Source organism: Rhinolophus sinicus, chromosome 3 (assembly GCF_057876585.1).
Source record: "Rhinolophus sinicus isolate RSI-liver-muscle chromosome 3, RSI-T2T, whole genome shotgun sequence".
NCBI lineage: Eukaryota > Metazoa > Chordata > Mammalia > Chiroptera > Rhinolophidae > Rhinolophus > Rhinolophus sinicus.
The window spans coordinates 166,134,211-166,150,166 of record NC_142503.1 but is presented as its reverse complement, the minus strand read 5'-3'; the positions used below and the strand labels follow the sequence as shown (position 1 = coordinate 166,150,166).

At 34.3% G+C, this 15,956-nt stretch overlaps 1 protein-coding gene across 4 annotated transcripts in view; it reads right to left on the bottom strand.

Moving 5' to 3' along the window:
• ARID4A (AT-rich interaction domain 4A) overlaps positions 1-15,956 on the bottom strand; it is a 58,822-nt gene that overhangs the window by 20,671 nt on the left and 22,195 nt on the right. For all 4 annotated transcript variants that reach the window (XM_088797349.1, XM_019725802.3, XM_019725803.3 and 1 more), the window contains exons 12-16: positions 7,671-7,743; positions 5,304-5,398; positions 5,052-5,149; positions 4,293-4,524; positions 1,532-1,782 (exon numbers count right to left, since the gene is read on the bottom strand). In XM_088797349.1, the coding sequence (XP_088653475.1) occupies positions 1,532-1,782; positions 4,293-4,524; positions 5,052-5,149; positions 5,304-5,398; positions 7,671-7,743 (749 nt within the window). The remainder of the gene's footprint in view (positions 1-1,531; positions 1,783-4,292; positions 4,525-5,051; positions 5,150-5,303; positions 5,399-7,670; positions 7,744-15,956) is intronic.

The window sequence follows — 15,956 nt, the reverse complement described above, 5'->3', positions numbered from 1 at the left end:
TTCTCTTCGAGGGCACCTTCCAATTATAGTCTGATAGGGTAATTTCAAAACACTGTGAGAGAAACGACTTAAAATAGAAATCTCTATACATAAAAATGTCTCCCATTTCCATGGATTACTGCTACAGAATGGGAATACAAACTATGTTTATCTATATATTCAATTTTTATTTAATAAAAGGGAATATTGTTCTTTATATATAAATCTCTGAAATTTATCTAAAATATTCATTCTGTTTATGTATCAATCATAAAGGCTTTTTAAAACCACATTTTATACATATCCATTATGTGTTTTATGTATTATATACATATTATAATATACATACTTTGATGATTATTTTTAACAAAACTTCGAACTATACTTAAGCCCACTTTTTAAGTGATTCACCTTTGCTTAAATTTATTGTCTAAATATTTGAAATACTACACTCACATCATGATACTGTAATTATTTCACCCCACTTACCCTAATCCTAATTATATTTCATTACAGAATTTCTTTATTCACTAATCTAATTCACAGGTACTTGTGACAGATCCTGTACCTATTTATACTGAATCATAAAATTACCTTTCCCACTCACTAATCATCCCTATTTTTCTAAATATTTTCTTGATCGTCAATTTTCAGGTGGAGGTCAGCCACTAGTTGGATTCATCAGACCACTTTTCCCAAATTTTGCTTAACAACTCAAATTTCTAGAAAATTTAGCATCATATAATAATCAAAAAATAACTATGGAGGCAAGCTTATATTACAAGTAAGTGTGTTATGCTGTTGTTGCTGAATTAAAATTCATTTTTTAGTATATAAAAATTAGTAAATCTATTTGACAACACAGAAATGGCCAACTAAACATGGTCAGATATTACTTGGATGTAGCTGGACTGCCTAATCTTTGTTATTTTTAAGTCAATTCAGTCCATACATGTATATAACACGTAGAAAAAAAAATACAGTTTTCACTCAACAGCAAACAGGATGGACATTAAAAAGTTGAAATTTATTGGTGTGATGTGGGGCAAGAATGTATTTTTCCAAACAAGAATCAGGGGTGCATGCCACTTAATCTAATACAATAACTTGAAAAAGGAAAATGTCTTAGATAAAGCTAACACACAGAAACATCTGCTAGTACTGTGCACCCATGTGTTTGTTAGCTTTCCCACATTGTACCTTTTTTAAAATGGAATTTTTGCTGTCGCTGTTTCCTCTTGTCCACTTCCTCCATTTTTCTCCAGCTCCCTTCCCTGCTGTCAACTGCAGGACCTTTCTTTTGACTGGGTGACGCAGCCTTCTTTGAGGCCACTGTTTAGGGCACAAGTGCTATTAAAATGGTGCGACCAGTATATTCTCCAATTCCGAAAGGCGATACACATCATCTTCACAATGTGTCTCACCTTCATTAGACAAGAGGAATGGAAGTCTCAATAAGAAAACATTCCCTCAAACCTGAATATCTAAGCAGGAACAGAGAGCTGCTGTACCCCAGATAGGTGCTTCTGGAGAACAAAATAAGATAATGTACCTCTCTTGGATTTTTTCTTCCTCTTCGTCTGAGTCTTTGTCAGAATCCTCTGGCTTTTTAATTTTCTTCTCCTTTTGCTTTGGTGTATTTTTTCTTCCCAGTAGTAGGTCATTTTCTTTTTTCTCTGCAGTTTCATAGTCATCATCTACATCCTTATTTTCTGTATCATTATCTTTGAATTTGTCTTCTGTTTTCTCTTCTTCCATTTCCTTTTTAATAGAATTTGCATCTCGAGCGATTCTCCTTCGTCCCTAATGGAGGGCATAAAGTCTTTCAAACAGCTATCACTACAAGGAGGGGGACAGAAAATGTGTCTTTTTCTTAAACCTTCACAGTAATGACTAGCCTCTCTGGCTTGAGACATGACAACAATGACCCACCAACTCCTGCATACTTTTCTCTTCCTCTTGAAAGTAAAATAATAACCCATGTAAGTGACTTAATTATGTCCAGGTCTACTATGATCCTTGGCTACAGACTACTTAAAAAATAAAAAAGTTTTCCTTTTCTTCACTATGCTATTTTATCTGACTTTTGGTATTTCTTGACTACAATAAAAGTTTTAAAAGAATTATCTAAATGTCAATGATACAAGCTGTTAATAATAATAATAATAATAATAATAATAATAAACCAACCCCCTAAATTATGGACTTTTTTAAGGCTCTGTGGTCTCTAATTCTACTGTTTTTAAAAGATAAAATTTACATCATCACTGTATTTCTGTATGACCACATTTTAAAAGGACTGAATTGCATCAGTGGTCCAAAAGTGGGCTGATTTCTTTGAATGAGTATCTGAAGATCTCCTGGGCCTGTAGTATATTATTCCACCCCCAGAAGCTTTCACCCAGCGTCTTGATGCATGATCAACTGACCATGAAACTGGTGAGCCATTTCAGTATCTCCTAAATTCTTCAAGGCAACCTCTATACACTGGCAGAATTCCCCTCTACTTGGAATAAAGTGAAGATAAAAAATAGAGCCAACAATTTAGGGAGCACTAGAGTGCTTTACAATTAATATTTCAGTATAACAAATGTTTTCTCTAGTTCCAATGTGCTATTTAAGCTTCTAAGGTAGAAAAAGAATAAACTTATTTTTCTTATCTCAAAGAACTAAAATGTAAGTTCCCTGAGGGCAGGGACTTTGTCAGATTCACTCTGTATCCTCAGATCTAGACAGTGCCTGGCACATAGCAGGTGCTCTTTAAATATTAATATTTGTAGGTAAATGAATGGAAGCTACTGCTACCTATCAAACTTTAGGTCTGTACACCTTTGTCCAAGAAATCCCATTTTTAGAAGTTTACCCTCTATATTAAGATAAATTAGGAGGGCTTTTTACAAGCACATTTATTAGAGCACTTTCTGTAGTAGTAAAAAATTAGAGAGGAAATCTTGAGGAAGGTAAATTTATGTTACATCCATACTATGCAGGACTCTGCAGATGTTTTACATAAGATGAGACAAGTCCTGATGTAATGACAAGGAAGTACGAGTATGTCCACAATACATACAATGGGATTACTCTGACATATACACGAATGAACCTTGAAAAAATGATGCTGAGTGAAATAAGTCAGTCACAAAAGGACAAATACCGTATGATTCCACTTATATGAGGTACCTAGTGTAGTCATATTCATAACGACATAAAGTAGAGTGGGGGTTGCCAGAGGCGAGGGGAGAGAGGAATGGGGAGTTGTTTATTATGGGTGCGCTTTGAGTTTTGTAACATGAAAGATGTTCTGGAGATGGATGGAGGTGATGGTTGCACAACAATGTGAATGTACTTAATGCCACTAACTTGTAAACTTAAAGTCGGTAAAGATGATACATTTTATGTTACGTATATTTACCACAATTTTTAAAAATTAAAAAAAGAAACAAACCAATTTGGATGTTTCATAAAATTCAGAATGGACAGTTTTTAAAAAATGGTTTCTGAGCAAATAAAAGATGATTTCATCTCCTCTTTCACTAAATACGACTTCAATGAAAAATAAGATGTATTATAGTAACTGAACTTCTTTGATAGTATAAATTTTTTCTCCTAAAATTTGATTACTCCTATTCTGTAGACATCATTTGACAATGGTCAAAATAGTGGATGACAATTCCTGACTTACATACTAAGCGAGAGGAAGAATTAAAAGATAAAACCAGTGTGCACATGACTAGAAAACAAGGCAGAACATGAAAAGAACTGTCAGAAGAGCTATATAGTGTGGAGTAACAGAGAAAGAAAAAATCCCAGCTAGTTGCAAGCGCAGATATAAGAGAAGATTCACCCATGCAACAAGTATTTAGTAGGTCCTTACTATGTGAGGGGCACTATTATAGATGTCTGGATCTGTCAATGAACAGAATAAACATTAATCGCTGCCCTCGGGAAGTATGATTCTAGTGCAGAGTGGAGTAAAAGCAACAATAAATAATAAACAGATAAATACGTAAATTACAGATGAAAAGAGCGTGTTAGAGGGAACACAGAGAGAATATTTGAGATTGACCCCAGATGAGAGTGATTTGAACAGATATAAACAGAAAACAACAGGAGGAATGGTTTTTCAGGTAGAAGAAATAATATGTGATATATTTAGAGAAGGGAAGGTAGGCAAGCTTGGCTGAATCATAACTAAATACTGGAAACTAAGCTAGGTTACCTGGAGTATTTTAGTATACATCTAAAAATGTCCATAATAAAAAACTTTAAACGATGCTTAAAATAAACCAGTTAAACTAGTATTAACTACTTACCCTTGGAGATTTTAATTCTATTTCTTCTCTTTCACTTTCACTGTTTGAATCAATATTTTCCTCAGGTTCACTCTTCACTTCTACTAAAGGCATTTCTTGGTCTAGTTTGAGAGCCTCTTCCATTGATTCTTCTAAGTCTTTTTTTTCTTCTTTTACTTTTGGTTCATGGTGATGAACAGTTCTGAACTGAATATTTGCAGAACGGCAGTACTCCTCAAAACCATAGAGATACCTGAACAAACAATTATTTCTTTTTAATAAATCTTAGTCTTTACATTTAACTTGAATACTATATTATCAAACACCCATATTTTCAAAAAGTAACACTCTAAGCTTTCTTTTCTTAAAGTACATTTTATATGTTACTAATTTCTTGGTGTTTCATACAGGATTATAAACAAAAATACTGATCATAAAATTTCTTCCAGAAAAATCTGAGCTTGTGATAACTGGACATAGCTATCACAGTTTTGATCTGAAAGTTGTTCACACAGCTCCATAACATGTACCGTCATTTCAAACTATAAACACTGCCTGCATTCCTTATTTTGAAAAGGAAATTAGGAAAACATGAAAAATGGTTTACAGCAGACTTGGTGCTCTGAAATAACTTTTAGTCACAGGTATCTAGTAAGCTAAATCTTTTTATACACTTTCTCTAACATTAATGTTCTTTGATGTGTTCTTATTTAATTGTTAACAAATGGAAAATATTCCCTGTAAATATGTATTCTTTATCGAATAAACTATACTACTTACTTTCTATAAGCAGTTTTTACATTGTAGGAAGCAGCTGAATTCAAAATAGGAATGCCAAGGTCCATATAAATTTGCTTCCATACAGCACCACTATCAATCTGGAAAAATTAAGTTTTTATTTGTTAACATTTGCAAAGGGAAATAAATCTTAACACTAATACTCTATGTTCATTAAGAAAACGTGTTTATTATCTAAAGTACATATAACAGTGAAATGTTAGATAATTTAACTTTTCATTACACCATACTTACATTGTCACATCCACCTTGATGATAAACCAGTCTAAAGAGTTTGAAGAGATTGAGATCTTTATAGCCCAAAACAGGAGGTTTGTTGATTGGAGTACCTATTTTTAATATCAGAGGGTAGAAATGGAATGTTTATTCAGATGGAAATACTAAGTTTTAAACAGCTGTCAATTTCTCATTTCCCAAATTTCATTAATCAGTAGCATCTAATTAAAGAACCTTAAATTAAGTAAGAAAAGACAAAATATTCTTTATACTGCATTCTGGTGGTCTTTAGATAAACTTCCACAACTGATAAAACCACTAACTATTCTCTAACTACCACTGAATTGTGTAAAACTAAATTAAACCTTGGGACTACAAGGTGTAGCCAACAATATTGCTGGTTCAAATAGCCTGGGCAAAAACACATCTGAGGTCTGACAATTAAGTTCAGGAACTCATCCTAGAAAAAGTGCTCATACCTCATTGCTGAATATCACTATGGTCACCTTTTGTCACCTTTGAAGTACTCCCCTTGGGAAGCTATGCATCAACGCCAGCGCCTAGTCCACCCTTCAAAGCAATTTTGGAACTCTTTTTTTCTGGAATGGCCATCAGAGCTGTCATCGTATTACCCTTGATGTCCTGAATGTCATCAAAATGTCTTCCTTTCAATATTTGCTTTGTCTTCAGGGAAACAAAGAAATCATTGGGGGCCAGATCAGGTGAGTAGGGAGGGTGTTCTAACACAGTTATTTGTTTACTGGCTAAAAACTCCCTCACAGACAGTGCCGTGTGAGCTGCTGGTGCATTGTCGTGCTATAAGAGCCATGAATTATTGGCAAAAAGTTCAGGTTGTTTTCATCCAACTTTTTTACACAGACTTTTCAGCACTTCCAAATAGTAAAGTTGGTTAAATTTTTCCAGTTGATACAAATTCATAATGAATAATCCCTCTGATATCAAAAAAGATTAGCAACATCGTTTTGACTCTTGATTTGGGCTGATGGAGCTTTTTTGGTTGTGGAGCATTGGCTGACTTCCATTGTGCACTTTGATGCACAATGATCGTATTGGTACACCCATGTTTCATCATCAGTGATAACACAGCCCAAAACATCGTCTTGCCTCTCCAAAGGTCTTGGCAAACTTCGATTCTCCTTTGCTTTTGTTCATTGGTGAGCTCCTTTGGGACCATTTTTGCACACAACTTTCTCATGCCAAGATTTTTAATTAAGGTTTTCCAAACTGTTTCTCTATCGATGTTTACTTAGTCTGCTATGCTTCTCCCACTCAGCTGATAATTTTGACGCATAATTCAACAAATTTTTGCAATGTTTTCATCAGTTCTGCTCATTACTGGCCGCCCTGACTTCTCTTTATCGGTGACGCATTCTCTCCCCTCAGAAAAACGTGTAATCCATTTGTACACCGCTGTTTTCTTCATGGCATTACCCCCATAAACTTGGACTAACATGTCCCTGATTTCACTTCCACTCTTGTCAAGTTTAACAAGATATTTAATGTTTGTCCATTGTTCTAATTCAAGCTCAGACATTCTTGCAATGACACGCAAAAACACGCAACGATAATGAACGTCACTCGGCAAGACACCGCCACATTTCGACACAAACATGGCTGTGAGACACTGATATACCAAGGTTATGAAGCATTACTGAGTTGTTTGTACAGTGCTGCCAATGTAAGCACACGGTGACAAGTTTGCTAACTTAATTGTCAGACCTCGTACAATGGAAAGGGTGCATTTTTAAAGCTATGGTTCCATTCTCAATGCTTTAACGCAAATGTTAAGACTGTTAGCAAAAATCTAAAGGATGATTTCTGAAGGCCACAGACTCTTTAGGACCAAATTATCTGAGGATTTTCCAGGACTAATGTAATGTCAAGAAGTATGATGATTTATAAAGCTTCTACTTCTTCTAACTTCCAAACAGAAATCCTTTTAATTTAGGTAGGGACTGATCTCCTATTATGTTTGATCTCCTATCTCCTTTGTTGAGACCATGGATCAGGCCAGTTTACTTGCCATAGAGACAGCGTTAGTAATGAATAAGTATGCAGATTAACACTGTAATTGTTCACTTTCTATTACTGAAATATTATTATAATATGTTTTGGCTTGCTTTATAAGTCCCTAGGAGACTAAATTTAACTATACACAAACGATTTTCGTATACATTTCTACTCAAATAGAATATTAATATTTGTTTTTATTCTAAGTACTGAATAACTATTAGCTGTAACTGATTCTTAGGCTTTACTTTAAATCCAAATCCATATACCCATGATTCTAACAAAAATAATGCATAAACCAAAAATCTAAAACTGTAAAAGAAATGATTACTTTTAATTAATTAATGAAAGTACCTCTGTCTTCCATAAACTTATAAAGCTGTTGGAGGAAGTTGTCCCTCTCTTCAGGATCAAGTTCTTCCTCAGGCTGTAAATAAAATATACAAACATATAGAAAATGAACAGGATGAGATATATTGTCTTTTTCTGTTTTGTGAACTCAATGTAAGGGGATCAAGTTTTAATGAAGTTGGAAAATAATGAATTTTCTCAAAATCCTACAAAGCCAGATTTAAAGTCATATTATGACAGAGTTGATTTAATGCAACTGTCAAGATATACAATCTCTACCCTTCACCCCATTTATCACTCTAACCCTACTCTTGAGTATTACCATAAAGACTAATAAGATTAGCCATGAGAAAAAGGTTCAGGAATGGGTATTTTCACTTCACTTGGTATTTATTTAAAAATCCATTAAAATACCATGTGGCCTGTACAACTGTATTGATAGATGAGCACAATAATTAAAATGTATTTATTATTAGAAATAATGCACACATTAACATTAAAATTTTCTTATTATTGAATGAGTATAAACCAGAGGCTCCAAGGTCACATGGCAAAGATTTTTTTGTTTGGATAGCACAATATTTTTAAAAATTTAAATATATTTAAATGAGTCATATAAATTCTATTTTGTCCCAGACCCAACCAGCCATCTCTTCTATCACACTAGCTTGCTTTTTCATTTGCCTGGTGTCTGTGGTTGACATTGCGAACCCAAAAAATAAGACAGTGAAAATGACTTCTTAGGGAAGGAAACTCAATACATAAATATTAATTTAGTTGGGGGGGGTTAACTAATGGAAACATTCATGTAAAAACAACTATTCCTACAAATACCTATTTAAGTTTTACTTTTTACTAATTATATAAACCTAAAGATTTCTTCTCATAAAGCCAATATTTTGGCTCTCATCAAACAAATGGGTCGTGGGTTTTAATATGAATATTCGCTTTTCTGATAGATTACTTATAAATTAACATTTGGGAAAATCAGTATTTGAAGTTTAGTGATACTATAGAGAAACAAAACACTAATACATTTCCACATAAATTACCATCATTTAATTTCAGAGTACTACTTTTCTATGTTCCAAAAGAAGAATTCAGATTTTGGTCTTTCAAAGCCATATTCAAAGCAAAGGCAACTGTCAGGCAACAGATTGTTCACAGTCCAGAGTGCAAAAGACCATTTTAAATTCTGTATCCTTTAAGAATATTAATTGTTAATAATATACCCACGATGAACAAACATGTAGTTGATTAGAATATATAATAATTAAAAAAAGTAACAGGAGGCAATCAAGGGAAAGAGAGTAAGATCTTTTAATACATTCATTCAGATGGTTTGTAACATTGGGGTACTTTCAGTTTTACCAAATATAAAGAAACTTAAGTCAAAGTTGCACAAAGCCTCAAAAATTAGCAATCTACAAAGTTAACACATTGTGCACGGATCACGAGAATCTTCGTTTTTTTTCTGAGCCATGCGTTAAGGACGGATAACGAGAATTCTTGTTTTTACTGTTGACTCTTTACTTTGCATATTTTAGTGAATTATTTGTAGAATAATTATTTATAGAATAATTTATTTGTAGAATCTATTATTTATAGAAAAATAATAAATGACATAGAAGCATTTACGCTTTAAAGAGAAGAGTGCATTTTAAAGTAGTTTCTTTTAAAAACCTGCTGGAACAGAGGGGTATGAGGGATTTAAACCCCGCCGTACGCAACGTGTTAACAGGGGTCATTACTAAATGCTCAAGTCAAGAGATGGCAGTATTTAATATAATATTGTATGTCAACTGTAACTGAAAAAGATTGTTTTTAAAAACATTTATACAAAACAAATAAGATGGCCATTTTTTCTCCATGTGAATTAAACATTTTACTTTTGCAACATTATTAAAATAACTGCTAGTTAGTTAATGCAAGAAAAAAAGTAATCCAGTAGCCCAAGAGTCATTTCAGATGTTAATTTTAAGGACATTTTTGGTACAGGGAGAAAAAACAAAAACATCTTATGCCCCATATTCTTTCCTCAGACTAACCACTCATTTCCAGTATTTATGATCACACAGAATTCAAATAAGATCATTATATGCAGTATATGTAAAAAGTAGTTTTTTAAAAAGGCACTGATTTGAAATCAAAGTTTCTTCCAAAACAAGAAAATAAAGCCATCAATTGAAGATTAGGTATTTATTAAGGCTGTACCAAACACCTGACAAATTCTTAGTGATTTAGAATATAGGTCTATAGATACAAGTTGGTGGTTTAAATATATTTGACTTAAACATCAGTGGATATCCAAGAGTATATACTAAGTTCCATGAAAAACCATGGCCGTAAGATTTTAAGTTTAGGTGCAGTTATCAGGTTTAAAAACAAGATATAAATGAATCAAGAATTCCGCTGAATAAAACAAATGCCTGCTTGAGAGGAAATTTACTTTCCACAAAAACAAAAGAAAAACAGATGAGCCTATATACAAAGTCTTAAATTTACCTGATGATCTTTGCAAAAATTAAAATGGTTTACTTCTTACAATAAGCAATTCTTCACAATTTTTTTTTTAAAAGAGCTGTGTTGTTAGTCACCTTGGAGTAAAACTGCGTATGCTAGAAAAGGCCTCCGACTAGAAGAATCTGCCTTTCTGGCTTTTGTAAGGGAGCTCCTATTTGCTACCCCAGTGTGCTTTCTCTGTTCATGGTAACTTCATACCTACAGCGCCTCTCTCCAGGGTAGCAGCCAGAAGGCGTTGCATCCCTCAGGGGTTGAGTGGGACAGGGTTGTAATAAGGAGTAGAGAGTCCATTAGAGAGCTGATGAGCCTTCTTCCCTTTATTTAGTCAAGCATGTGAAGAGTAATTATGAGGGGAAATGGCAGGGAAGGGGGTTAAGGAATAGAAGAGGCATGAATCTGATCATTTCAAGAAATGTACAGTATTAGTTAGCATCAGTGTGTATACTACGGCGTATTACAGACAGATGTGTATCTATTTATCTGTATTACTAGATTATGAATTTATTGACTTTGGAAACTACATCTTCAAATTCAATTCAAACATCAATTGATGGCTACCACGAGTCAGGGACTATGCATAAGTACTCTGAATAAACGAGCAGACACGTTGCCTTCTACTTTTGCCCCTCTGAGTCTGGCAGAGGGTGTCAAAATGTAAAGGCAATTCGACACAACGGGGTAAGTGTTGTAAAATATATAAAAGAATAAAGAAGGGGATGAATGGTTCTGCTGGGTATGGAGTGATGGTGGTAACATTAGGGAAAGCCTCCAGATGTGAAGCATGGACAGGCCAGCAGCTAGAGCAAACGGCACACACATGAAGCTGGCAAAGCAGGTTGTGTTAGGAAAGGGCTTTGTGATCCTATGCTACAGAACCGGAACTGGACACTCCAGGTGGGTAGATGTGAGGTTTGAGAGACGTAAAGAAGAATTAGATCAGATGTTTTAAAAGTCCTCTGCCAGGAATAAGTTTGATGGCTTGGAAGGGAAAGAGAAGTCATTACAACAGCCCACAAGGAGAAGGACCAATGCCTGAGTTAGCCTTGCCACCTCATGATGGAAAGATGACCTCTCCCCCGAAAAGGAAGAGGGGAGAGAGAACGCCGAGATACTTTTTGAGTTTAGGTCAAGGTTATGTTACTCATGTTTGTGGTCCTCAAAGTTCCAACACATTGTAAATGCGCAGTAAGTCCTATGAGGTTAGAAACATGTCTATTTTACTCACAAATTTATCACGAATGACTGGCATTTACCGTAGACACTCTATTATTATGTGAATGAAAATGACTTCTGTGAAAATGAACTGAGGAGATTTTCTTCAATTTTCCTCATTTGCTGAGTTTCAGGGCTAACATTAATGATTGTATAAATGCAGTAAGAGTCAGAGAAAAGAGAAAAAATAAGTATGGTTCAGAATATTCTTAAGACACAGGTGGCTGTGGCACAATCGTTTGCTAGCATTCACCTCATTCCTTTCCTAAATACAGAGGGTGCCAAAAGAATGTGTACACATTTTAAGAAAAGAAAAACACTGTATTAAAATTGTAATACTCAATATATACTGATAACAAAAGATGAATACAAATCATGTATATACATTTTTTGGCTCCCCTGGCACATTAATCAGATTATTCAGTCAGAAATGGTACAAATTCTAGTGAAGAATGGACTTGCTGCATTTTACTGGGATGGGAGATGAATATATTTTGTCATTTGTTTTTTAAATAATACCTTGCTTTTGCTGAGCTATTAACTTATTTAGCCAGCAACTCTACTTTCCAGCACACAAATTAGGAAGGTGAATAGAAAGTGTCCCAAATATATGTCAATAAAAGATGATGCATATATACAAAGCCCCTCAGGCCCATGTAACTTATACACAGTTCTAATGAGTTGGTTGGGATGAGTTGGTTTCTTAGCACACAACAGATTAGAGCCACAAAGACTAACATTTTGAAAGCAGGGGTGTAATTGAACTTGATCTTTGTGGTTTCCCTGTACTGTGTATTGTATGTAAAGGTAGACACAGCTCTTGCTGATGGATTTCGCAGCTCTCTCTCTCAAATGCCTCAGGTACCCTTAATAAGTTATTAAACTACACACTCCCATCCCCCTTTATTTTTGTATTCCAGTACACCATGCTTATTTATCAATCCCAAAATACTGTTTTGTGAATTAACGTTAGTTTGGACAACAGCAGCTTTGTTCACCCTTCATGCTACTGCCCACTGCCTCTCCTCCAGTCCTCCTTATTGGCCCCCCTTCTCACCCACTCCTGGAACTTCATCACACATTCTCTCAACTCCTCCATTCTTACAATCCCTTGATCTCTCATCCCCTACTACTCCAAAAATAGAGGCTGAGCTTGGAGTCTTCCGAAGTGGACAGATTCCTCTGCTGGGAGAGGGGTTATTAAGACAGCACCCTGAAAGCTCCACTCTGGGGAGCTAAGTACTTTAAGAAGTACATCAGAAGTGGCAGCTCTGAGGGTACCTTGGGCTGGAAGACTCATGTGAAAGAAGCACCAATACCAGTAGCTGCTTATACTTTTTTGTACAAAATTTTAAATCTGAAACATATTAAGCAGCCTCACTGATTTTTTAAAGCTGTGTAATAAATACCTGAACCTACTAAGGTTAATGCATTGAACATTCATAGATCACACTCAACCACTGTAATTCAGGCAGAGCTCTCTTGGTTCCCACACAGAAATCTGTTAGATTCTTTAAATTTTATCTATTGTTTATTATTTCTGAGTTTTTTTATACTTTCATTTTATTTTCCTATTATATTTAATACTGATAAAGAGAATGGGCAACACAAAGGTGATCCTCAGTGTAATATGCCTGACAAGCAGCTTCTCAGCGACATCTAAGAGGTGGGAAGGGGAAGCTATAAGAAGTTCCTTCCATACTGCTGGAGAAGAGTGGAGAGGAGAATAAAAAGGAGGGCCTGGGTCAAATCACGAAGGGCCAGACTTACAAAGAGCTAAGATAAAAGACCTAAACTTCATCCTGTAGGTGCTGAAAACCATCAAAGGGTTTTCGGCAGGAACCATTTACGTTTTAGAAAGATGTCAAGGGAAATGGATTGGAGGTGAAGAGACAGGAGGGGAAGAGACTAGTCAAAAGACACCTGAAATAAGTGGGGCAAGATATAAAGGAGAAGTATTATTAGTGAAGAACTCGTATTGCAAGTGACAGAAAACTATCCCAAACTAGCTTAGGCCAAAAAGAATTAATTTATCAACTCATAAAATTAAATTAGGAAATGAGATTGCCTATCGAGTGTATTGCCTGAGAAAAGAAATCTATCAGGAGATACCTTTTCACCTGGTTCCTTCCAACGTGAACTTTCTGGAACCTTACAATAAATCTTCCAACATTTGGTTTCAAATAGCAATTTGTTAGGATAATTGCGTAGCCCACATTTATTCATTTATTCAGAAACTATTTAATGAAGGTTTACTCTGAGCCAAGCTCTGTGTTGCTGGCTGGTGGGTATTTACATTGACGGGAAAAAGAAAAAAAACAAAACCTGACATCCTCTGCTTTCAGAGACTTTAAATCTAGAGGAAGAGAGAAATTTTTCTTAAGTCTGTGAAACTTTCTGTACTCTCTCTAAGCCTCAGTTTCCTCACTCATAAAAGAATCTGATGTGAGAATTAAATAAACAATCTTACTTTAAAAAACCAGTGGGTCTCCAAGAATAAACTGAGAACACCAGAGTACTTTCAGGTTTCTATGAATAGAAAAAACTCAAGCAATTATGATTTTATAATAGTGGAATATAACTCTAGGCGTTAAGTGGAACAGTGACCCCTAGAAAATTCAAAGACTGGAGAAATAGGTATTAATACTCCTAAACAAAAGAGGACATTTCTTATAAAAATTCACTAAATTCTGATTTTCATTACTAAATATGAAATTAGAAGAGATTTTTGAAATGGCCCAATACATAACCCTACCTATAGCAAACCAAAAGGATAAAAAAGCTATAGTCAAATTCCCCCAAAATTCAATCTTCTAAACAATCACCTATTTATTTTATCCTTAGACGACTCTCCTACATTCATCCAAGGTGTACATAAGTCAGGAGTAAATAAATAACTGACATCATTACTTATGTTTACATGACTTTCAACCAACTTCAAAGCTCAAAAGGAAATTCAGTAATATCTTTTCTAATACAAAATTTTCTTAACAAAAGACATTTAAGTAATACCCACAAAAATATTCTCCACTTACCAGTGAGTTAAAATCTAAAGCCATCAATAACAGATAGGATCTACTTCCTGTCAGACTCAGTAACAGTGTGAAACATATTTCTTGTACTCAAATTCTGAACTACCGATGCTTAGGAATTCAAAATAATATTAAGTAAAAAAGATGCTCCTCCTCCTTGGTAAAGCCATGGAATCTCAAATCTGCGTATTAAGGCTACATTAGGGTACTCAAAGCATCCAATATAAAAACAATGTGCACTGCCCATTAACACTGCAGAAGTATCTAACACTTGTATGATTCTACTGCATAAAATTTACAAACACCAATTGACAGGCTCAAGTATTGTTATAGTGGTTTACAGAATGTTATAAATGTTGATCATTGTAAAGCAACATTAAATCTTCATTAAAGCACAGCATCATTACATTTTGGGAAGAATATGATCTGTAATGTAATACAACAGCTTAGCCTCACTTATGTAGTAAAGGCCTGTGATGACTAAGCCAGGTAGGCCCCAGCTTATCAGATTTTAATTCATTTTATACCATACCGATTTTTCCCTTTTGATATACATAGATTCAACTGCTTTTCAGTTTATCAGTATATTAAATTTTTTTAAAAATTACTGTTGAAGACAAGTTAGAATGATTCAGCAACTAAATCTTAAATCCAAAAGCAAAGAATGCAGCTGATTTTTTTCCTAAAGCAACCAAAATCTCACTCAAGAAAATCTACCTGTATGGCCAGAGAAAAAGAGGAATTAGTTTCTGTCAAGGAATTCAACAAAGTATATGTTATGAAACTGACCATTTGAAAAATAATTTTAAATAATAATCATATAAATCAGTGCCACATTTTGTAATTTTGCTTTTATTTTTCAGTAGATGAAAAGCATCCTGGTTCATTTAATTTTTATAGGTTCATAATTTAAGCAGCACATTTTAAGAAGAGATTATCCTCACAAAGGTCCTTACCTTTTTCAATTTCTTTACTTATTACCTGCAAACAATAGGTAACAGAGCTTGCCTCTGCTCTTTATTCTTTTTTACTAACATTTACTCACAGCTTGAATAAAACATGATTTTTATGAAATAAATAGCTATAATAAGAGCACCATTTACTATTCTCTCCAACCTTACTACAAATCCCTTTTTACCTTCTTTGTCTAAAATTTCAGGGTTTTTTTGGGGGGGGAGGGGGTCAGTAAGGAAAATGGATTCTGAAAGGACACCAATTAAAAGTATTAGCAAAAATAAAGACACTAATCTGTTTTCAATATTTGGCAATATAAGATCCTAACTAATGTTAATTAAAAAAAAAAAAAAAAAGCAAAACCAGACTGGAATAGTTCACACCCTGAAAATGTGGCCTATTTATCCTGAAAACATGCAATCTATAAATAAATACAGATAGAATACAAAAATCACATTTAATATTTAGACTTTAAATCCTGAATTCTGCCAAACTTTCTCATCATTTTCATTTAAAAATCCATCTTATGTTTCAGAAAAATAGCCTTTATCCTTTGATATTCTAAAAA